This window comes from Mauremys reevesii, linkage group 1 (genome assembly GCF_016161935.1).
Source record: "Mauremys reevesii isolate NIE-2019 linkage group 1, ASM1616193v1, whole genome shotgun sequence".
NCBI classification, from domain to species: domain Eukaryota; kingdom Metazoa; phylum Chordata; order Testudines; family Geoemydidae; genus Mauremys; species Mauremys reevesii.
In genome coordinates, this window is record NC_052623.1 from 248,649,734 (window position 1) to 248,674,445 (window position 24,712).

Sequence of the window (24,712 nt, forward strand, 5' to 3'; positions counted from 1 at the left end):
CCACACCTGCAGGGCACATCCAGCGCTGCAACTCCCTGGCTGCAGCGCTGGCCGTACACCTGGCTCAGCATGGGGAATAAAGATTGCAGCACTGGTGCTGCAGCGCTGGTCAGGGGCGGCTCTAGAAATCAGGCTGCCCCCAGGCGCTGCGCAGTGGCGGCCGCCGCCGCCCTCCCGTCCTTCGCGGTCCTCTCTTCGCTCGCTCTCGCTTTAAGGGCGCGGTAGGCAGCGCGCGCCGGAGGAGAGCCGGCGGGCAGACCTGCGCGGGCATGGCTGCGGTGGGTGCGTGGTCCCAGCGGCTCCGGGGCATGCCGCGCATGCCTGCTGCGGGGAGAGGGGCAGCGGGGGGGGGACCGGCCGCGCGCGCGGTCATGCCTGTCTCGCGTCTCCGGGCTCCGGTGGACCTCCCGCAGGCATGACTGCGGCTGGCATCTCCGCCCCCGCCAGCCCCCGCCTCCCGGCGGGGGGGCGCCCCTATTTTGCCGCCCTAGGCACCAGCTTGTTTTGCTGGTGCCTAGAGCCGCCCCTGGCGCTGGTCATCAAGTGTGGCCACACACCAGCGCTGTTATTGGCCTCCAGGGTATTAGCAGATATCCCAGAATGCTTTTATAAATTACTCTCTTTGTTTTGTTATGCAGCCTCTCTTTGTTTTGTTGTTAACTCGGAGCTCCGTAGCTCCGTTGATCCCAGAGCTGCTTATCTACAAACACAGCTCCTGTTTGCTGTGATCAATCTGTGAACAATCAAATGAGATAATGAGGCAGGCAGGGAGTGAGTGTTTGCTTGACAGAAACGGGGCAGAGGGAAGAGAGGGAGTCCGTTGGCTGCAGGCTGTTTGCAGTTAAGAGTTAAGGGTAAGGGATCGGGAACATGTTCTGATTTTTCAAGGCAGGAAGCTAAACACACAGTGTTGGCTCCTGTAGACAAGTCGGACTCACCCCTGCGGCGCCTCCTGCTGGTGACACTGGGAATTAGCTTGTTCCAGCGCTGGAGCGCCCTCTGCAGGCTGGTGATCCACCTGTCTTCAGGCCCCCGTGTCCCTCCCTGGACCCGGTGCCCTTTTACATGGGGTGCTGCCCCCTGGCAGTAACCCCTTTCTCTTAGGGTCTCCCTTCCTCAGGGAACCCTCACCCTCTATCCCCACCTTGCCTCAGTATTGGCTACTGACAGTCATTGTCTAGCCCCACATTCTGGGGCAGACTGCAGTATCAGCCTACTCATCACAGGCAAGGAGGGTTTGGACCTGCTGCCTTGGCCTACCCCTGGGCTGCCCTCTGCAACCCCCAGTACCAGTTGGCCCTCTGATAGGCCGCAGCCTGGGGCTTTCCAGGCTGGAGCTCCCCAGCTCCTCAGCCTTTCCCCAGCCCTGCTTCACTCAGGTATCCCGTCTCAAGCTCCCTGCAGCCAGGCCCTTCTCTCTCTGAAGGCAGAGAGAGACTGTCTGTTTCTGGCTTCTCTGGCCTTTTATAGGGGCCAGCTGTGGCTCAGTTTGAGGCGTGGCTTCACCTGCAGCCACTTTCTCACTCAGCCCAGCCTTGAGAGCAGCCGCTCTCAAGCCCTGCCAGGCCACTTTTAAACCCCTCAGGGCAGGAGCAGGGTCCACCCTGCTACAGCTCCAAAAATCCACTCTCTCTCTCTCGCCCGCTCCCTGTCACACTACACCCCACCCCACCCCCCTCTTTTGAAAAGCACGTTGCTGCCCCTTGAACGCTGGGATAGCTGCCCATAATGCACCACTCCCAACAGCGCTGCAAATGCTGCAAATGTGGCCACACACCAGCGCTGGTAGCTGTGAGTGTGGCTACACACCAGCGCTGGCCCTGCACAGCTGGACGACCAGCGCTGCAACTACCAGCGCTGCAGATTTGTAAGTGTAGCCATACCTCACCACCACCACCACCTTGTCTCTCAAACATCAGGTACTCATTTATAGCTCAATCCTGGCGCACTCCCATGGGAGTGGAGGATGCTCAGGTTTGGTGTCAGCTAGCATCTCAGTACTATCACTGAGCTTATCAGGCACAAATTTTCACTTAACACAATCCTGCCCTCGCAACAAATATGTCACCGTATCTATCAAACTAAATGAAGAAGAAATAGAAGCTCTGAGCTCCATTTAGAGACTTGTTTAGCATATTTCATTTGACTCCATCATAATAATAAAAATTCTCAATACACCCATTCCTTTCGCTTTTCCTCCATTTCTTTTATATGCTGACAAGAAGGGGGTTGGTCACACTGGGTTTATAGCACTCTGCAATTCTCAGGGAAGCAGGTGGTTGGCTCTGCTGCCCTCTGGCGGCTGCCAGGAAAGTCTGACAGGAAAGTGGACTTAAAAGATAAGTAGTACAGTGAGGCACAGGCACCAGTTCTCTACATACCAGACCTCTGAGCTGTTAAGAGGAAATTTAGTTTTGCTGTGAAGAGATGAAATCCCTGTGGTCTTACATGTTTCGTGTCTTTAATGAGAGGAGTTTCTTTGATTTTGCTCCTAATTCTGTAGAACTGTTTTGTGAGACTGATGTGTTCATGTGTTAATGCAGCATTCAGGATGGGATTTTAATCACAGGTCAAATGTTTTATAGTCAGAGATGCCACAACAATTCCAGGCTTCTTAGCCTATGCATCATAATACGGCCTTTCAATATATAACAACACACAATATATTTGCAGTCCAGTAACACAAAATACTACATCTGTGCATCTACAGTGATGGACAGTGGCACTGCCTTTGCATTGCATTATGTACCCTATAATCAAAGTGCTCAGCATGAGAATGTAAAGAAAAACTTACTGATGTGGGTAAAATACTTAATTTCTAAACTTCTGTCCAGTTTCAATTGCACCATTAACATAGGTCTGTGGGTTTCATGATGCAATTGCCCTTCACACAAAAATATACTTGGCCTCATTCTCCACTTACACCAGTGTAAGGAAGGAGTAACTCCATTGAAGCCATAGGAGTTGTGCTGGTGTGAAAATCATGTAAGTGAAAGGAATTGGGCCCAGTATCTTAACATTCTAATTCCACAGTGAATTGACCACAGCTCTGTGTTTTCCATACACATATGAAACTAGTGGTGGTAAATTGGGGTGGGGGGAGTTTAACGGCAGAGTTTTGTTAAATGATCTAGATATATCCGCAGATATCAGGCCATGGGAGAAAATGAGGGCAGCTCAGTTGCTCTGGGAGTGGAGAAGAGACTGCTTGATTCAGGTGGAAATCTGTCTCAGGGAGGGCGGCCAGAAGGGAAGAAATGATTGTCAATGAGAGATGGGGATGGGGTGTAAAGGAAGTTGGGGAGAAGGGCAAACATTTGGTTAAACCAGGTCCAAGTTAGGCTTGATTCACCTCTGGTTCGTAGTCCATCAGAGAATACGCTTTAACAGAATCCAAGCAGTAAGTTGTCAACTAGGTTTCAGAGAAATAAGAGATGAGTGTGTGAAAATATGGATAAAGCTTATTTTCAAGGGACACTGCCACACAATGTTTTATTCATAATAATATAAAAATTATATGTTTGTGTCACAGTTTATGATCTTATGCATGATAATTGACTGAACAGATGCTTAATATATATAATCAAATGCTTCTCAGTAATGAGTTATTGGATACTGTTTTAGGGATATTAAGCACCAAAATAGGTTGCCCTGCATTTATATATTTTAGTTTATACTGAGCCAACCAATGCAACTTCTGCAATAAATTAAAGCTATTAATACAAGTTTCAAATAAAATGCGGTAGAGCAGAATAAAATAGATTGTCCAAACAATGGTGTAATTACCTGCTAATTAACTATAATCAGTCTCTCAGTTACTCTAGCTCTTTCACCTCCCCTTTCCCTCTCCTCCTCCCAAAAGCCCATTTAAAATCTACATAAAAAAATCTATCACTTATAGGCATTATCTTGGGAATTTCTTCATGATAACCATAAAGACAGAACACATACTGCTTCTGTTGTTATTCAGTTGGTACCACACTCATTCTTATCATATATGAAGTGGACGCCAGTGCAGATATTCCAGGATGATCTAGTCTAGGTACAGTAAGCATTCTCTTCAGCACCGCCCAATGGCACTCTTTCCCAGGACTAGCTGCACATGGGCACTGTAAAATGTGGTCCTAATCCAAAATTCTAACTTTCCCTACTGAGAAAACGTGAAACCTACTGTACCCGATGATGAGACTTTATAAATATGTGTACTTCTAATTTTTACTTGTCACTGATGTCCAATCCTCTTCCTTCCTAATTCCCAAGTCCTTCCTCCAGCTGCATGACGCTGAAGTTGGAGCCAATGTGCAAGCTGAACCAATGGCACAAGGAGGTCATAAATATGTGGCATAGTATAAAGATTTTTTCTGCTGATTTAGATGATTTTCTTCATAGACCCACTCCCTCCTGCACAGCTTAGAAGGCAGTAGGAAGCGTGGTTGAGAGGCAGTCTGCAGAGCACAGTCATTGGCAGCAGCAGGCATGAGTGAGAATGACAATTTCTGTGCAGCAGCCACCAGAAAATGACAATGGTAATCTGGGCGGGGGGGGGAGGGGGCGGAGGCACTGCTTGGGAGGGGGCAGCACACAGCCCCCGCCCCCGATTTCTCAGACCCCTTTTTCACAAGGACACCCAGCAGTGAGAGGCAGCGGCTCCCCCTGGCTGTGTGTCTGTGCAGTGCAGAAAGTGAGGCTGCATCAGGGCCTCTGGCTGAGCTCTCCCCTTCCCACCCACACACACCCGCCCCGCTACATGCTGCTCCTTCCCTGCTGCTGGAGCCCCAGCACTTCCTGCTGCCTGCTTTGTAGACCACCCCCGGGGGCGAGTCAGGGGGGCATCTTCAAGATCAGTAGGGTGACCAGATGTCCCGGTTTTATAGGCCAGTCCCAATATTTGGGGCTTTGTGTTATATAGGCACCTATTACCTCCCACCCCCATCCCGATTTTTCATACTTGCTGTCTGGTCACCCTAGAGATCAGGAAGTCCCACCCTGGAGCCCCATCCAGCCTGAGAACCCCAGGGGTGAGTGAGAGGAGCAGGCTGGGGGGGAGAGTGGGAACAGACCCTGTTGCTGCTGCTTCAGTGCATCCGCAACAGCAGCTTGCTGCTGCTGGGGGTGCACTGAAACAGCAGCAGCCTCCAATGTGCATATCCAGGGGAAGGCGATTTGGGGGTGTCATTTACCTCCCTCCCCCCACAAAAAGTGACTGATAATTCTCCAACTTCTTGCTAACTGAGGTGATCCAGCCCCAAACACCATCCCACCCTGGCGCCACCCACCCTGTTAGCACATTGGGGACTGTGCATCCCAACTGTGTTTCTCCTTTTGTTGATCTTGATTTGAACACTTACTAAGTTGACTGAGGATTGTTCAGGCAGGGAGGATGCTTGCAAGCTCTGTGGGCAGCACAGGACAGAGAGCAGGAGAGGGAAGTGGTTGCTCTTCTCTGTTGTCTGATACATATCAAGTTCCAGGAAGTAGAGGCTGAGGGTACGTCTGAGACAACACAGGGGGTGGTCACATTCCCCCACAGAACCATTCCATTCCCCCATATACACACTATACACAGTGACGTGTCATTGCTGAACTGAGTTCATGTCTCCCACTCTGCTGTATTGATGGATTCATAGATAGTCTTCTTGGAGCACGGTTGTCAGATTCCATAAATAGGGTGGGGCCTGAGTAGAGCCCCCAGGTCCCTGAAGCCCGCCTGGATGTGGCTACTGGGGATTCTTTCTCATGTAAACCAGGAGATAGGCAGTTTCACCCCTAGCAGAAGAAAAGAGCAAAACAAATGTGTGCATGAGGCGGGTTGTAGTTAGACACGCTCCCCGGGGTTAGCTTTTTTTCAGTTGTCCTACCACAGGGTCAGGTGATCTCATCCCTCCTTTGCACCCCAGAGAGCGGTGACTGAGTAAAGGTGCTATATTGGCAGGGTGGATTCGTTCTACCTTTTGCTCTCTTATGATTTATCAGTACAGAGGGAGGAGCAAGAGAGACTCTGACTGACAGGATCCTCAAGTGTTTAGCATCTCACTCTCTTTATGGGCTCAGTCGTAATGCGGGGTGAACAATGAAAGATCGCTTTTGCTCACACAGTTGTAGCTGTACAGTATTACTACAGCCAGGTAATAGTGTATTAACATGGCCATAATATGAGAAGTTGTGTCCTCAGACAAAGACAATTCAGATTGTTTTCCATACCACCACTAACCCCATTCCTTACTCCAGAGCAGCATCAGATAAAATAAAGATACACCCCCTTACCAGCGGGTATGTGAATTTCCATAGGTACATTTGACATCATCCCATGATACCTGCAATATATCAAACATACATAGAGTGCTGGTAAGAACTCTTGAGTGCTGGTTAGACACATCATAGACTCTTTGATTTAAGGTCAGACAGGACAATTGTGATCATTAGTCTGACCTCCTGTATGTTGCAGGTCACAGACCCTCACCCCCCACCCATAATAGACCCATAACCACTGGCTCAGTTACTGAAGTCCTCAAATCATATTTAAAGACTTCAAGTTACAGAGAATCCATCATTTACTCTAATTCAAACCACCCAGTGGCCTGTGCCCCACGCTGCAGAGGAAGGAGAAAAAAACCCAGGGGCTTTGCCAATCTGACTTGAGAGGAGGGAGAGGATTACTGCCCAACCCCTAATATGGAGATCAGTTAGACCAGGGGTCTCAAACTCAAATGACCGTGAGGGCCACATGAGGACTAGTACATTGGCCCGAGAGCCGCATTTACTGACACCTCCCAACCGCTGCCTTCAGCCCCGCCCCCACTCCACCCCTTCCATGAGGCCCCGCCCCTGCCCTGCCTCTTCCCACCCCTTCCCTGCCCCCATTCCAACCCCTTCCCTGAAATCCCCACCACAACTCTGCCCCCTCCCTGCCCCCAAGGGGTGAAGGAGGGATGTGAGGTGTGGCAGAGGATCAGGGCAGGGAGTTTGGGTGTGGGGTGCAGGAGGGGTAAGGCAGGGGGTCAGGGTGCAGGGTGTGGCAGGGGGCTCAGGGCAGGGGGTTGGGGTGCAGGAGGGGTGCAGGGTGCCACAGGGGGTTCAGGGCAGGGGGTCAGGGTGCAGGAGGGGTGCAGCAGGGGGCTCAGGGCAGGGGGTTCGGCTGCAAGAGGAGTTTGGGGGGTGGGCCCCGGCCCGACACACACCAGGGGCAGGGCACACACCCTGAGCCTGCACCGCTCCGGGAAGCGGCCGGAACCTGGGGAAGAAGGGGCGCAGGGATGTGTGTGGCTGTTGCTTCAGGCACCGCCCCCAGCAGCTCCCATTGGCTGGGAACGGGGAACCACGACCAATGGGAGCTGCTGGGGGCGGTGCCTGAAGCAACAGCCACACACACAGCCCTGTGCCCCTCTTTCCCCAGGTTCTGGACGCTTCCCGGAGCAGCACGGGGTCAGGGCAGGCAGGCAGGTAGGGAGCCTGCCCTGCCCTCAGTGTGTGTCAGGCTGGAGCCGCTCTAGGTAAATGCTGGGGGAGGGCAGGAGAGGGGGCATGAGGAGCTTACGGGCCACAGAAAATAACCCTGCGGGCCACGTGTTTGAGACCCCTGAGTTAGACCCTGAGCATGTGGGCAAGACCCAACAGCCAGACACCTGGGAAATAATTCTCTGCAGTAGCTCAGAGGAAAGCATGACACTTCTTGTGGCTGGTCCCTCTTCTTCACTGGCACCAAATCATCCACCGACATTTGTAGCATAAGGGAATGGGATGGAGAAATGATCTCAGCACCAGTCCAGTCACACACATCAATTCGAGTTAGAGGTGCTTTTTTTTGTGGGCATAGCTAGAGATCTAAAGAATGCACAGCAGAGAAGACAGAAGAGTTGTGGGTCTGGTTTCCTCACCTGACAGACACTGGAATCATTGAAGCAGTACCATTTGCCTTCTGTGAGACTCCAAATGTAGGCACAGTAGTGACCAAAGCTGGCTAATCCCGAGTGAGCAACAACACCAAAGAGATCATACTGCCAATCTGCCTAAAAAGAGCCACAAAGAGATACTGTCAATGCAGCTGAGACCGAATTCTGGCTGATGAGCAGAGACAAACACCCATAACACAAGTCCATTTCCTTCAGGAGAAGGTGAAACATCCTCCCTGGTCAAGCAAGGTGATAGGACGATATTGGCCCTGTCTGGAAAATAAAGATCATTTTCTTCAGTTTTGTGTAACGAGTATTCTTCCTAACTATTCAGTTCTCCCAAACAGGAACCTGGATACCAAGGCTTTAAATGCTTCATAAATACCACCAATTAGATTAGATTTTCCTGTTGTTCTTATAGCCAAATCCTGGTCCCTCCACACAATCTGAAGAAACCGGTTGTGAGCAGGGAAGTTTCCTGGAGACTAGGTGGTGGGAAGAAAGGAAACATTCCTTTCCAAACCAAAGTATGGAACAGCAACAAAACCAATCTGCAGCCAGAACTGCAACCTCGAGGCCTTGCTGCTCCCTCACGACTTGAGGGGTGCGTGCAGGAAGTTTGACCAGCAGCTCCACATAGGCACATATATCCACCAGCTATGTCCCTGTCCTGTTGAGATGAAACCCTCCTACAGTGGCATAGATGGATCCCTGCTAAACACAGTTCCATGGCATACACCAGTGTATAGATTGCTGTGAGTGGATGCCCCAAACCCTGGCCTCCCACATAGTGAAACATCAGCTCTGCTCTTCATTGAGGCTTCAATATCGATAAAGTTGGGGAGCGGGATGCAGGCCAAATTAAATAAGACATAAGGGGAGTGTGCCTTTATTTTTTCTGTAGCAAGCTGGAAACAAGGCAGTACTGAGACAGCCGTGGTACCTGGTCTCAGAAGAAGGAAGGTATAAGTTTTTGAGTCAGGTCAGTGTGGTAGATGGCCCTGGTAGCAACAGTCTTGGTTTGCTGGTTTAGCAAAGCCTAAGCACAAAAGTTGCATAGTGCCTGAAAGGGTTAAAATCACAGGATGTAGAACACCATCAGGTACAGCTAAAGCCCAGGGCATGACTTTATTAGAAAGATGGAGAACATTGAGGGTAATGTCTGTCTGACCTGCGAGTCTCTTCTTGTGAGAACTGAGTGAAGAGAAGAGAAGAGAAGGAAATCTGCTTCCCCGAAGTGCAACAGATGAGAATGTCTCACCTTCTCTTTGGCATCTGGATGATACTGCTCTTGTGTCAGGATCTGGTTGAAATCAAGGCTTTGTGGAAAAGGCAGAGAGTAGCTGATCTTCTGAGTCCAGGAAGATTTCCTGTAGTAGAAGCGCTTTAGGTGAAGGGTAAGAGTGTGTGGCAGACATGTTAGCCTCATGCCCTGCAAAGCAATAAACACTTCAACTGAAAAACTAAAGAATGGATGAAGATGTTGAGATCAGTGTCAGTGCAATGAGGGTGGAGAATGGTTTGTGGTACAGTGAATTAATTCCCCCAACCTGGCACTTTAGAAGACCATAGTTCAGCTTCAGGCATATATAAAAGGCACTTGTTCACATTTTATTTCACTAGAACTGGAATAGCATGAAGAGCTGTAGGTCAGAAATACAGACATAGTTGTTTGGGGGATCCTGGAATGCACACACACACACACACACACACACACACACACACAGTGGATTATGCATACATGTAATGGAGCCATGATCACCAAGTTTCTCATCTTTGGTGTGATTCAGAGGCTCAGCCTTAAGATGTCCATTTTGTGCATTACTTCACTTCCTGTCTACTATCCTTACCCTGAAGCATGTACTATTCATATATCTGCTCCCTCTGCCTATTACACAAGGACACGGGAGGGGATGGAGGAGAGCACCTGTTAGAGGGATCACAGCAGGCACAGGCAGGCATGGGAGTTGCACGGTGCAGCATGGTGGGATGCTGGCAAAAATAATGAGGCTTTCCTACAAAATGCAGGATGGATGAGAGATATGCTAATAGGGAATGTCCCTATTGGGCAATGGCCTGCAAAGGAGACTTTGAGCGGTACTATCCTAACTTGGGCGGATTATACTCACCCTGACAGATACCTGAAGGGTCTTTCTCTTTTATTTTGGCAACATTAATATAGCTTGTCTTGCTAATTAAGCCTCACTGCACTGCTATACGCCTGCAGTGACAGCACCCCCACCCCAATGGCAATTCCATGTCTAGGCAGAATTAGGGGAAACACTCACTTAGGGTGTGTCCACACTACCTGCCAGATCGGCAGGTAGCGATCAATCTATCAGGGATCGATTTATCACATATTGTCTAGATGCAATAAATCGATCCCCGAACACGCTCCCCATTGACTCCGGAACTCCACCAGGGCGAGAGGCGGAAGTGGAGTCAACAGGGGAGCGGCGGCAGTCGATCCCGCGCCGTGAGGACGCGAGGGAAGTCAATCTAAGATACGTCACCTTCAGCTATGCTATTCTCATAGCTGAAGTTGCGTATCTTAGATCGATCCCCCCCACCCCACCCCCAGTGTAGACCAGGCCTTACTTGCAGACACGGTGTTTTCCTTTCACACTGTTCACAGAGACACATGTTGCTGTCAGTCAGCTGTTCAGGCTGGAAAAAGCAACGCAGGGAATCCTCCTAGAAACACAGAGAAGGATTCTATCAGCCAAATAGAACTCCTCTGAGAAGTTACATCTCTATTTCTGCTTCATTTCAAAGGCTGCAGTTTCAAGGCAAACCTTCAGAAGGTATTATATTTCAGGGTGTCTAGCAAAGGAAAATAAATTGGTTTTGTTGCTGCTTTATTGTGAATAAAGAAGACCCAAAAGGCATGTTGGTTGGTTTTAAAGGCGTTTTTTAACCTTTGCTTCTTTTTCGCATTAAAAGTTTAATTTTTGCCTCTCCTGTTTCCCTCTATTTGTCATATTGTTGTACTGTAATTTTAAGCTCCCTCTTAGGTTACAAGCTAACACAATTTTAAAGAGTTAAACTGTGTGTACACTAGGTGTTAGGTGGTGTTTCAAGTCATGTTAGCCACATCAAGTTATCTTACTCCATTTGAAAAAAAAACAAGTCTCCTAGTCTACACAGGCCCAGACAGAGCTCCAGTTATGCTTTCTGTTTAGTTCAAATCCCAGCAACCTGGTTTCATTTTCTTTTCCAGCACAGGAAGGAAGGGAGTAATTTAAGCAAAACATTGCTTGTTCTTACAGACACCAACACATTGTTTAAGGAGTGTTCTGTTAAGAAGACTGTGGGTCAAGCACAATGGAATGTGCAACCCTACACCAACAGCATGAAACTGGACATTTGTGGACATTTTGGCCTACATTTTCAAAAATTTTTAGCAGTTTTGGATGCCTTCATTTTTGTGGGCCCAGTTGGAGAAGCCTCAAAGGGGACTGATTTGGGGAAAGTGCTGAGCACTCATCCTCTGAAAATCAGGTGCCTTTAAGGTTTCTCAAGTTGGGTTCCCAGAAACTGAGGGGCACAAAATCACTACTCACTTTTGAAAATCTTGGCCTTCTAAAACTTCCCCTTCGCCCCAAGGCTTGATCACGATCCCATTTGAAGTCAGTGGCAAAATGCTTATAATCCCCGCTTTACCTTCCATCCAGTGTTGGAGTCTTTAAAGAAGAAGTACGGGAACGCCCTTCCGGCATGCTGGAATGGCATTCTGGAGCATTCCGGTACAACTCAAGCCCTGCTACTACCCCTCCTAGCCCACAAGGGGCTATGCACATACACACACACACACACCCCATATTGTGATTCTGCTGTATCAGAACTCCTACCAAAATTCCTGTTTTAAGAAACAAATCTTTGGATTGATCTCAACTGGTATCTCTCTTTCTTTGGTCCCTGGGACAACTGCACCAGTTGAAGAGATAAGGAGGAGGTTGATTCAGGAAAAAGGTGTTGAAGTGTAAATGTAATTTACAACCTCGTTAAGATCCCTTAAATGCACACTGCTACAGAAGTGCAAAGGAGCCTTAGTGTAAATGAGAATCAGGCCCTTTGAATCCAAATATCATTGAACAACATAGCATCTATCTATCTAAACGTTTTATACGACCCCCTCATCACTGTAGTATCTGAGCATCACTAAACACAGTACTGCAGTATTAATAGTACAAGGACTCTGTAGGCAATTGCAGTATTTCTGCATCTCAGCTCTGATAAGTACAGAGAGCTTTTAGAGGAGGTGTTTTACCCAGAGAGGGGAATCCTAGCCAGGACACCAGAATTTTCCCCTGTGCTTTTCAGAAAGGAGCCTCAAGAGCTTAATCTTCCACCTGTAAATCCACCTGGGATAAACAGTTTTACATCACTTGAAAGGTCAGTATCCCTTGCACAGATACTGGCTACAGCCCCTAGGAGGAGAGGTACCGGAAGTGGACGCCTGTGCCTGAGCGGAGTGGACTCTTCCTTCCCATTAAGTGCAGAGTGTTGGGGTAGGTTTACACTTACCTTCCGGGTTGACGCGGTGAGTTCGACTTCTCGGAGTTCGAACTATCGCGTCTGATCTAGACGCGATCGTTCAAACTCCAGAAGCGCTGCGGTCAACTCCAGTACTCCACCACTGCAAACGGCAGTGGCGGAGTCGACGGGGGAGCCGCGGAGTTCGACCCCGCTGCGTCTGGATGGGTGAGTAGGTCGAACTAGGGTATTTCGAATTCAGCTACGCTATTCACGTAGCTGAACTTGCGTACCCTAGTTCGACCCCCCCTTCTTAGTGTAGACCAGGCCTTGGAGTGTTGAACCTACCAGTGTCTTCAGTCGCTGAGAACAGGAATTAAACATTGGGAGTGGGAGGGTTAACATGTTGCTGTCCCTCTTTGTTTCAAAGGAGCACTTCTGACAAACCAGATACTCCTGCACCCGGATAGTGTACAGCGTGGTCAACCTGTCAGCCTGAAGAGTAGAAAAGAAGAAGAAATGGATATGAACCACCCAGCTGATGCTTTTCCCAGGGCAGGTGTGACAGTGGCTGCACTGGACACTTAATGCAGTGTCACTTCTTTAAGACTTGAAACCAGATCTTTCATCTACCTAGACAGAGAGTACCTCACAGCATCTAAATGAGGGCAATATAAATCAGTGGTTCTCAGCCAGGGGTACACAGAGGTCTTCCAGGGGGTGCATCAACTCATCCAGATATTTGCCTAGTTTTACAACAGGCTACATAAAAAGCAGTAGTGAAGTCAGTGCAAGGTAACATTTCATACAGACAATGACTTATACTGCTCTATATACTATACACTGAAATATAAGTACAATATTTATATTCCAATTGATTTATTTTATAATTATATGGTAAAAAGGAGCAAGTAAGCCATTTTCCAGTAATAGTGTGCTGGGACACTTTTGTATATCTATGTCTGATTTTGTAAGCAAGTAGTTTTTAAGTGAGGTGAAACCTGGGAGTACACAAGACAAATCAGACTCCTGAAAGGGGTACAGTAGTCTGGAAAGGGTGAGAACCATTGATATAAACGCCATGGGAGATTACATAGTCAGGCTACGGTAGCAATAGGGCCTTAACTGTGAGACACTTTTATGTATAGTTTTGTATTGAACCTGCATGAACAAACTGTGCTACTGGTGTGGAGGAAAGTCAGCATTACTGTTTACTGTTAGCCTAGGAGCCTCCAATCAGGGCCGGTACAACCATTTAGGCAAACTAGGCGGCCGCCTAGGGCGCCTAGTGGTTGGGGGCGCCTAAAAGTCCCCTCAGGCGAGGAGGTGGAGTGGAGGTGAGCTGGGTGGGGAGGCGCACGTGGGGGGCACGTGGGGAGGGCTGCCCACAGTAATGGGGAGGGGGGCGCAAAGGGGAACAGCTCCCCGCCCCAACTTACCTCCACTCTGCCTCCTCCGCTGAGCACACAGCCCAGCTCTAAGTCTCCTCCAATCAGTGCCGCAAGCCTGGGCGGGGAGGAGAATTAGAGCAGCGCCGGCATGCTCAGTGGAGGAGGCGAAGCCGAGGTGAGCTGGGGCGGGCTACCCAGGCAGGGTTAGCTGCCGTGGCAGGGCGGGGGGAAGGGGGGGAAGTCTCCCCAGGCAGGGTTAGCTGCCGTGGTGCGGGAGAGGGAAGTCTCCCAGGCAGGGTTAGCTGCCGTGGCGGGAAGTCTCCTGGGTGGGGTTAGTTGCCATGAGGGGCCGGGGAAGGGAGAGGGGTTAGCTGTCGCGGTGAGGGGGGTAGCTGCTGCAGGGGGGGCTCCCCAGGTCGGGGGCTGAGTTAGCTGCCGTGGGCTGGGCAGGGTTAGCTGGGTGGGGGGTGCAAGGTGGAAGTTTCGTCTAGGGCGCGAAACTTCCTTGCATCGGCCCTGCCTCCAATGCGGGGAACTACCATCCAGATAACGTGTAAAACATTACTGAATATTAGAGGCAGCTGACAGACATTAATGCAAGGGTGGGGCTGTTTAAAGATAACACTGAACAATATTTATGTACATTTGAGGTAGGAAGAAACATGAGTTAACCAAACCCAATTTTGCAAAAGAAACATGTTTTTTCCTATTATCGAGCAGTCTCCCCCACAAAGGGAATTACCACTTTGGTGTGGTCTGAAAGATGTACGGATACATTTTAATTGAGACTTGAATTGCCAAAGCCCATGGCTGCAAGATTCCTTGTGGCTAGGAGGGAGAGGCAGGATTGCTTGGTAGCAGGATGCCAGATGAGGTGGAGGTGACTCATGTAATCTGACAGAGAACCAAGGTTAGTGAACAGGAAAAGCTGTGGAATCTCTAGGGTGCAGGTGGCACATTCCTTTTTTCAGTCAGAGCACTTACCAGCTGCCCGTCTGTGATCTGACTCTTAATCAGGTTCCAGAGGCTCAGGAAGAGTTGAGCAGCATCATACTGGACAAACACTGGACAAACAGAGACATTACAACCAACGTTAGCATTGCAAACAGCACATTTCATTCCTTGGAGCCCCTCTCAGAGACCTGAGGTTTCCATCCACCTTCTCATCTGCAGTCCTCCCCGGCCTCAACACCCCCATACCATGCCAAGCATCTGCCTGACCTATGAGGAAAGTGTGGAGTTTCACCTGGAGTCCAGTCAATGTTGCTCTTGAACAATCTCTGTGTCTCATTACAGAACAATATAAGGCACCTCCTTCCAACCCAGGGGCTGAACACATTGCTACCGCAGCACTCCCTGCCAGCTCAAGGAGTCAAGTACAATGCAGGAATCTTACACTTGGAGTTCTCACTGGGCCCAAATGGCACATTTACAAACCTAGATGCGTGGAAGATAGTTTTCTGCAGGGCTTGCTTAAAAGAGTCCATTGAGAAAATGCCTGAGAACCACACTTAAGGAAAAATCCTGTGCCCTTCTCCATGGAGCAGAACTTGTGTAGCTCCACTGCTCAAGCTGGAACGGGGGTGTAAAATTTAGGAATTAGGCAGAGAGTGCACACATACTGTGCAGCACAGAGCCCTGTTCCATGGAGGCTACCTGTGCACTAGGGGCAGCTTTGTGGAATGGCTCCACAGCCTGCGGGACAGTGTTTTTGCCTTCAATCTCCCTGCAAGTCTGCCCAATGCCCAGTGCAGATACTTAGGCTGTGTTCTTGCACAAGGATCTGCTCCTTAATTTGCATACCACTAAGAAGATTACAGCCAGCCATGCCTCTACTATGGAGGTACAGCCCATAGAGTTTACAGGTCCCAGGATTTAGCAGTCCAGCCCAATCCAGACAGAGCATTGTAGGCTAGAGTCTATTGTGCCTATGCACCATTCCTCCATATTAAAGACAAGAGAGAATGTGGGCCACATTGTAGAACTCTGTGAGATTTATTTGGCTCTCTCTCTTTCATTGGAACAGAGAAGGCTAAATGTAGGCAACTCAATCTCAAAGGGACACATTTAGCTCTGATGTAAGTAGGCCCACTCAACTGCTTACCCTCCTGCCTATACCTTGTCTGAATTTGCTGGTATATCTCTACTGTAGCTTTCTTAACAGTGTCTTGTTAAGCTGTACCACTGTAAGAGCGCTCGTCTAGTTGCATTGTGCTGATGGCAGAGCGCTCTCCCATCGATATAATAAAACCAGCTCAACGAGTGGCTGCAGCTATGTTGGCGGGAGAGTGTCTCCCATCAGCAAATCGCTCAGCACACAAGCACTTATGCCAGCAAAAATTCTTTTTTCAGTCAGACTGGCTGGCTGGCCTTGTCTGATATGCCACAGTAGTATCAGACTATTAGTTTATAGCCACACAGATGGAGTTACAGTAATTTAATTGCCAAAAATCTTTGAACTTCTTTTTATTTGCCTCAAATGTTTTTACATGATCAGGAAACCAGGCTAGTCAATCGCTTAGGGGGTGGTTTTTTTTCATACCCCTGAGAGACAAAAGATTTGCCGACATACATGCTAGTGAAGACGTGCCCTTATTTTCGAATAAGAGAGACAGAGAGTGCAGCTTCCCCTCTATGATCATCCCAATATAACAAGATATGTCAAGCAGCATTTCACACCTCTGTCTAGAACCAAAGTGCCTCCCTCCACCTACAGCAAAACATTCTGCTCCTATAGAATATGTGCAGCCATTGCATCCCCTGGCCAAAAGTGAGGTCACTCTCCAGGGCTGTCCGTCTCCCCTGATCTGGAAATAAGGCCCAGCTGCCCTTCCCCAGAGGGCAGGCTGCTGCAGCCAGCATGGCTCTGGCCACTACTTCTCCAATTCCTAGAACACCTGAGGAAGTGAGTCAGAGGACACACTGAGCTTATTAGTGCTTGGTGACTTCCCGTGTTCAGCAGACAGGGGCTGGTTGGTTACTGCTTACGTTTCAAATTGTGCAAAGTGAGACAGCGGACAAGTTCCTGGGGATACACGGCTCTCTGTTTGCTACGCTGCATCTGTTCCAACAGCAAGAGCATTTGGTATGGGACACTCTTCTTTTGTTCTATATGTTCTGTCGGCACTTTGATCCTGTGAATAGAAAACACAACAGGAGCAGTGAGCAAGCATCCCAGGTATGAAGTACTAGGCATCATAACCAAAGGGGCAGAGTAAACAACACAGACAGCAGTTGAAGAGGCAACCATTACCTATATGCCTACGATAAAGGAGTAAAGAAAGAAGACTTGCCAGCAGGAGGCAGCTGCACTACTTCAACCAGTGGGGCAGGTAGCATGTTTTAAAGAGAGAGGCCTTGATTCTAAGTTTCTTCATCCCTGCATTTGGGGCAGAATGGATGGGCCAGAAATGCCTTTAAGCCACCCTGGGAAACAAAGACTAGCTGTAGCACAGTGGGCTCCAGACATATATACCTCTTCCTGCCCTTCACCCACTCCCTTCTGCCCCAACACACCGAAAATCCTGCCCATGATGCTGTGTGCTACGAACAGGGTTGGTATAAAGCCCTTATTTCAACTCTCCCTTAGCTGGAAAGGTGCCCTGCCCAGGAAGTTATTTTGCCAAAGCTGTGGAAAGGGGCCTTAACATGACTGAAAATCAGCCTCCTATTGGGTGGTAGAAATAGCGAATTTCAACAGGTGCAGTTTCCTGCTCTTGGTTAGAAATAGGGTGCCGGGGAGGAGAAATGGGGTGAAGAAAATGGTAACAAAGGACAAACTAGGATTAAGGTGGCACCTGGAAGGGAGGAGGCTGGCCGGAGCACATTTTAGAACCTAAGAAGGAGTTTTGTGGTTGTATTTCAGCCCTGGAGACCCAGATGCACATCCAGTGATATGTTTGGGCTCAATGCTGTGATGCACTGAGCACCCTTATCTTCTCTTACTTCAAGGGGAATTGAGGGCACTCAGCATCTTGCAGATTGGGCCCAACACACAATGGTCCCTCTGGGCTTTTCTTCATTGCAGTCAGTGGTGAGCTCCAGCCGGTTCGCACCGGTTCGCAAGAACCGGTTGTTAAATTTAGAAGCCTTTTTAGAACCGGTTGTTCCAGGACAACCGGTTCTAAAAAGCTTTTAAATTTAACAAAGGCTCGGGCAGCTGTCCACCCGGCCCCGGCCCCAGCTCACCTCCCCCTCTCCCCTGAACGCTCCACCCTCCTTCTCCCCTTCCCCTGCTTCCCGCGAATCAAATGTTCGTGGGAAGCCTGAAACAAGCAGCAGGCAGGTAAGCTGGGTGCGGGGGGGAGGGGGGGGGCGAGAGGGGACGTCGCGCGCGGCCCAGTCCGGCTCCACCGGAGCGGCTCCCCCTGGACCTGGCCGAGCGCCCCAGCCTGGTCCCAGCCAAGCACCCCCGGCTCGGGCTGGGCCCGGCTGAGCGGCTCCGACCCGGCCCAGCTCAGGACCCGCGGCTCAGGCCCCGGTGCCGGCCGAGCGGCTCCGGCCCGGCCCGGGGAGTCGGGCCCCATGGCTCCGGCCCGGCCCAGGGAGTCGGGCCCCACAGCGCCGGTCCCGGTGCCCGCCGAGCGGCTCTGGCACGGCCCAGGGAGTCGGGCCCCATGGCACCGGTCGCGGTCCCGGCAGAGCGGACCTGGTCCCAGCCCCAGGCAGTGTGGTAAGGGGGCAGGGAGCAGGGAGGGGGTGTTCGGTTGGTTGTGGGGGGGTGAATAGGGGTCAGGGCGGTCAGAGGGTAGGGAACAGGGGGATTGAATGGGGGCAAGGGTCCCAGGGGGCAGTCAGGAAGGAGCAGGGGTTGGATGAGGTGGGGGGGCAGGCAGGGGCAGGGGTTCCAGGGGCAGTCAGGGACAGAGAGAAGGGGTGGTTGGGTGGGGCAGGGTTCCCAGAGGGCCATCAAGAAAGAGAGGAGGGGTTGGATGGGGCGGCAAGGGGCAGTCAGGGGACAGGGAAGGTGGGGATGGGTCAGGGATCCCGGGGGGGGTGTCAAAGAACATGGGGGGTTGGATGGAGCACGACCCCCCGGGGGGGGCACAACCCCCTCGTGAGGTGAGGAGGAGGGAACCTGTTGTTAATATTTTGGCAGCTCATCACTGATTGCAGTGTTAGCTCAAGTTATCTACTCTCAAATTACTTACGCTGTGCTAGATGGCACAGGGTTTGAGGGGACCCCTGGAGGGTATGTACCGTGTGTGGCACTCAGTTCTGTGGCAGCAGCAGCGCCGGATTTACACCTTATGTGCCCCTAGGCACAGCATTTCAGTGCACCTCCACCACCCCCCACCGCCTACAGATGACCTTTGTGTTTTCCGTAAAAAATGAAACCAAAAGAAATATAAACACAGCCTCCCTAGGAATGCACGGGACCCTCAGCCACACATGGCGCTCCCAGCCTGAGCCACCCCAGGTGAGGCGCAAGGGGGGAACTGTGCCTTCCATACCTCCCGCAGCCCAGCCCAGCAGCCACGCTCCAGCTCTGCCTGTGCAAGTGAATGGGGTGCTAGCCACACCCTTCCTCCCTGGCACAGGGTGGAGGCAGCGGGGCGGCCGAGATTGGGAAGGCGCTGGGACACTCCCAGCATCTTCAGCAGCCACCTGGCCCAGCCCCAGGTCACAGCACCCCCACATGGGCTGACTTGGACGCTCACCCTGCTCCAGCCCCACATGCTCAGCAGCCACCAACCCACGCCAGGAGCCCACAGGGGAGCTGAATATATTAACTTTTTAACTTTTAACCCGCTTTTAACTTTTAGGCGCCCCTAGAACACCAGTGCCCCAGGCACGTGTCTACTGTGCCTAACTGGAAATCCGGTCCTGGGCAGCAGGTGGGGAATGAGCAGGGGTTCAAAGTCAGCACAGGTCCCTCTTCTCCTCTGGAAGCAGAGGGGAGCTCCCCTTATTCTCCTTGGGCTGGTAAGCAGCTCCCTCCACATCCACCCAGCCCCCCTTCAACTCCCCCTAGCCTGGGTAAGCAGTGCCCCTCTCCTCCCTGGTTGATGCAGTAAGAGCTCCCTCTCCTGGCTCATTCTGCTTTAACACCAGGGAGGGGGAGGGGGCCAGCTGAAACATGGGCCTGTCCCTCTCCCACCATCTCTTTGCCTGAGGTCTGCCATAATGGCTCTGGAGCTGCCCTGTGGCTATGGGGGGAGGATTCCTTCCCTTCCCTCCACTGCTCATTTTCCCACTCCTCATACCAAGCCTAGCAAGCAGACATCAGTGACACCTCTATGCAGAAGTGAAAGTAAGCCGATCCGGTCAGGTACAGCGTACCGGCAAGAGCCAGTACGCCGTGCTCGACTGCACCGGCTTCCACGGCAGGGATTGAAAGGGCTCTGGGCCGCCCGCGGCTGCGGGCAGCCTAGAGCCCTTTGAATCCCGGACGCGGCTGAGATTTAAAGGGCTCAGAGCTCCCTGCGGCTGCGGGCAGCCCAGAGCCCTTTGAATCCTGGCCGCGGCTGCAGCGGCCGGGCTGAGGCTGGGATTTAAAGGGCTAATAGCTCCCTGCGGCTGCGGGCAGCCCAGAGCCCTTTGAATCCCGACTGTGGCTGGGCTCTTTAAATCCCTGCCCCAGCCCCGCAAAGCTCGGGGTTCCCCCCGGCGGCCAGAGCCCCGAGCCCTTTAATTTTCCGCTAAGCCCCAGGGGGTTCCCAGCCACCTCTTCAGCTAGGAGCCCCTGGTTGATTTAAAGGCCCTGGGTCTCACAGCCACAGCTGGTGACCCAGGGCCTTTAAATCTTGAGAGGCCCCACCTCTTCCAGATAAGGCCACGCCCCACTCAGGACTCCAGCAGTACAGGCAAGTCCTGTAAGTTACTTTTACCCCTGCCTCTGTGCCAGTTCTGGTCTCTCTCCACATCTCTGCAGCTCTGCAATCCTGTCTCTTTCCCCCTGGGTGTGTATGATGGGGAATACAAACCCCATGCTGGAGAGCAAGGGGTTAAAGAAGAAGCTCTGGTGGCCCTGCCCAGCCACACCTGCAATGCCTGCACAAGCTGGAGGCAAGGCTTTAAAAGGGACAGTGGCAGAGCCTCAGAAGCAGGCAGTGGAAGGGAGAAAATGGCTGTTTGGAGGGGAAAATACTGTCCTGGAGCTCACTGCTTGGGACCTGACCTCACAGCCCTGTGCAAACCTGCAGAGAGGAGAGAAGAGGCTGGTGACTGAGTGTGCAGGTTAGAGACTGGATTGGAGTGATTTACTCCTGCAAGCTAAAGGAGAGTTGGGTAGGAAGTGGTCTGGGGGTAGCTGCTTAGCACCCCAGGGTGCTGAATGCAGCTGCCTACCATTGGGCCCTGGACTGGAGCCTGCTGGAGAGGGCAGGTCTGAGCACCCCTATCCACTCTGGGAGGATGTTGCAACAACAGGAGCTTTTACTAGGGTGAGAAGCCAACTGGGAAAAGACCTTGTCTGTTCAAGGGCCCAGTCCCCAAAATCTCTGTGTATAATATGTGGAGATAGACCTATCTCATAGAACTGGAAGGGACCCTGAAAGGTCATTGAGTCCAGCCCCCTGCCTTCACTAACAGGACCAAGTACTGATTTTACCCCAGAGGCCTAAGGGGCCCCCTCAAGGACTGAACTCACCATGCTGGGTTTAGCAGGCCAATGCTCAAACCACTGAGCTATCCCTAGAAACCTCTGGCTTGGGGGTGTTGAAGGACAGGACCATGTCTTCAATGGGGAGAGGACCTGCCACAGGCTGGCACTGTTGGTGCTGTGAACTGTCTACAGCACATCAGTGAGTGTATCTTTCCTCTGGTAAATATGGAGATAGTGGGGAATATACAGAGACTATCCACTTTAACAAAATAAACTGTAGTGAGCTGAACAAACTGGAAACAAATTGAAATAGCTGTCACTGTGGTCAGCAGAAAGGTACAGGGTCCAAATCTGCCCTGTCTCACCTGTTCTATGCAACCCCCTGAAGTCAATGCAGCACAATAGAGGGCCAAAACACATTCAAGCAAAGCAACGGGACACTACATGCTGTCTGTCCACCCAAACAAACATCTATCCCAGGCAGGCGTAAGGCTGTGCGCTTTGGGCCTATAGCTGTGGAATGTCTATAGCTGTGAAGTGAATGGTTTATATTGTGGCACAGGGATTATTGTCCATGGATATAACTAGAATAAAACGATGTGCTGTTATGGATAGGGTGACCAGCTGTCCTGATTTTATAGGGACAGTCCTAATTTTGGGGCCTTTTTCTTATATAGGCACCTATTATCCCCCACCCCCTGTCCTGATTTTTTATACTTGCTATCTGGTCACCCTAGTTATGGAAAAATATAATACTTAGATCAGTATACATATTATCTCAAATACCCCACTCTGGGATTAAATTATACAAATGTGCAAATATGGCCTATTTTCAGTCTCTAATGAGCCCTCATGAATCAAAATTGCTGTGTTTTGCAGAGCCCTAGTCTTCTGCCTCAGGCATATTCAGGGCCCACTCTCATTTGGGAAGCACCTGGCATCTCCTGATAATCCATTCCTTTGGATGGACATTCCACTTGAAAACAGAGGTGAGGCAGTGAAGGTAACACTGGCAGTCTGACCTCAGGGAATGGGCACTGCTCCTGTGCATCTCTTACCTTCGCAGTATCACAGTGAAGTGTATGTTCATGAAGAACACCTGAAGCAGAGAATTCAGGCAGCAGCTCAGTCCCATATTGTACAGCCCAATGGCTCCTGTAGGGACAAGAGGAAGTGGGGCTTAAAGCTCACATGGAGGCAGGGAGAGTAAGGGATGGTGAGAAGATGGCAAATTTCCCTTTGGCCACTTTCAGCCTATTTAACATATAGGCCCAGCATCTTCACCAGGATGACGGAAGGGTCAAATCTACTCTTACTAGGGTTGCCAATTTTGGTTGGATATATTCCTGGAGATTTCCGCACATGACATAATCTTTAAAGCTTAAACTTTCATTCCTGAAAACTCCAGGCCAATCCTCGAGGGTTGGCAACCCTATCTTATAGCCCTTTAAAATCTTAGCATTGGTTTGCCTCTGACAGCTGGAGAGAGTTGGGAGGGTGCCTCCAAAAACAAGCTCAGGCTGCAAAACCTGGATCTAGGTTAGTCTGACTTTGAAACCCATTCCCCCAAATATGTGAGGGTTGTCTGGATGAGAGAGTTTATTCAGACTTCTATGGAGCTAGGCCCTAATCACAAAATTCAGATCTGGCTTAGGATCCATATTTCAATGCCCTGTCACACCAGTTCAAGGACATAGATTGTCCTGTTCAGGTCTGACAATCTATCTACAGTATTTTAACCAATTTGCCCAGTTTCAAGGAAAGAGACAAAGCTAAAGGGGAGGCGGTAAAGAAAAGTAATTTTCACTCAGAGGTGTATGAGACACAAAAGCTTCTGTTTTCATGGGAAGTGAGGTAAAATGGGTAGAGGTGAGATGTGTTGTCCCTATCAAGGTAATCAGCTTACGCCAGAGGCAGACACTCACAGGCTTTGTCTTCACTGCAGTGTTACTTTGAGCTGTTGCCTGTAACTGGACTCCCATCCACACACACAAATCTCTAGCTTGAGTTGAGTGGTGCTTTAAATTTCAGCTAGCAGGCTCGTCAAAGGGCCTGGGTTAAAACTCAAGTGTTGCTGCTGCTGGCGCTATTATTGCAGCTGGGACTTGGCTACCGTGTTGCTAATCCAAACAATCTGTGCAGCCGGAATGTTGTTTACCACTGTGACCACTCTCTCTCAAGCTAAGCTAACTTGAGAGGAGGTAACTGGAGTACAGATAACTTGAGTTAACACTGCATTGAAGAAAAGCCCACAATGGAAGGGTGAATGTAGTGGGTGAGAAAGGGTAACTGCATGGGATACAACAGTACCGTATCTGCATTTAAAAATGTGAAGAAAGCTTTTGGGAGGCTAGTCCAGTGATCTAACTTGGCGATTAGGGTCCATGACCTAGAAGTGACCCTTCAGCAAACCCAGGAGCAACTTTGATGTAGTGTGGAGGAAGATGCAACCAACATCCAACCATCCTCAACTAGAAAGAAAATCTGCCCAGTTTAGGGTTTTAAAGGGAAGTAAACAGTTGGGATCCTCAAGTAGCCCTTTTCCTAAAGCCCAACGCTTTCACTTGGCAGAGTCAAATGAGTTTGTTCAATATCTGATTTGTACGACTCTTCCATGTGTGACTTTTAGCAAAGGGAAAAAGAAGAGAGAGAGAGAGAGGGAGAAATGAGGTGAGAAGGGAACAAGAACAACATGGAGTGAATGAGACAGAAAAAAGTGGGGGGAAGGAGAGTAAAAACAATTACCATTGTTTAAGTCTGCCGCACCACTGAGAGCTCTTAGCTGCTTGTCACCTCTCTCCACAGCTTCCTCTCTGCCCTCTTCTCCATTTTCCGCCTTCCTCATGCTCTGATTTAGTGCCGGCTCTGACTTTCTGCTTTTCTCTGGGCAGCCAATTCCCTGGCCCATCAACAGCACAACGCAACACAAGGACTACAGTAACACAAAAGGACCTAGAGAGACTGGAAAGATGGGCAGAATATAGTAAAGTGAGACTCATCTTAGTATTTATTATACAAACGCAGAACAGTTTTCACAATGAAGAATGCTAGTAAAATAAACATGATTAACATCATTACATGTTGGCACCCCAGAAGAATACTTGCAGAGCAGTATGAGTGGAGCTCACACTGCCACTGCACATCCTGTACTTGTTTTGTGGCTAAATTAAAGACCCTGGTCTGCAGGGCTGTCTGTTAGGCATCTTTCATCAACACTAAGTCTCTTTAGACACAAAGGAAAACCGAGAGAAATGTTCAGGATCCATTTAGTCTGGCTGGCTGGCTGGCTTTGTCTGGTATGTAGTATATCAGACTATTAGTTTATAGCCACACAGATGGAGTTATAGTAATTTAGTTGCCAAAAATCTTTGAACTCCTCTTAATTTGCCTCAAATGTTTTTACATGATCA

General features: G+C 50.2%; 1 protein-coding gene and 1 long non-coding RNA gene across 3 annotated transcripts; one reads left to right on the plus strand and one right to left on the minus strand.

The window, feature by feature from the left end:
* Positions 1-5,002: 5,002 nt before the first annotated feature.
* Positions 5,003-24,227, minus strand: USP18 (ubiquitin specific peptidase 18). 2 transcript variants are annotated; one of them, XM_039545826.1, is made up of 10 exons: positions 24,048-24,227; positions 22,361-22,457; positions 16,745-16,890; positions 14,741-14,820; positions 12,714-12,860; positions 10,488-10,583; positions 9,151-9,321; positions 7,875-8,006; positions 6,265-6,314; positions 5,003-5,766 (listed from the first exon to the last, which is right to left on the minus strand). In XM_039545826.1, the coding sequence occupies exons 1-10, from the start codon at positions 24,208-24,210 to the stop codon at positions 5,718-5,720; spliced, it is 1,131 nt and encodes a 376-aa protein (XP_039401760.1). In that variant the 5' UTR covers positions 24,211-24,227; the 3' UTR covers positions 5,003-5,717. The 2 variants fall into 2 exon arrangements, with proteins under 2 accessions (XP_039401760.1, XP_039401770.1); XM_039545836.1 differs by lacking the exons at positions 22,361-22,457; positions 24,048-24,227 and adding an exon at positions 20,587-20,659.
* LOC120408697 lies at positions 20,809-24,241 on the plus strand. The gene is made up of 3 exons (XR_005600900.1): positions 20,809-20,935; positions 22,182-22,291; positions 24,108-24,241. It is a non-coding gene; the product is annotated as an uncharacterized LOC120408697 (long non-coding RNA).
* The last annotated feature ends 471 nt before the right edge of the window (positions 24,242-24,712 follow it).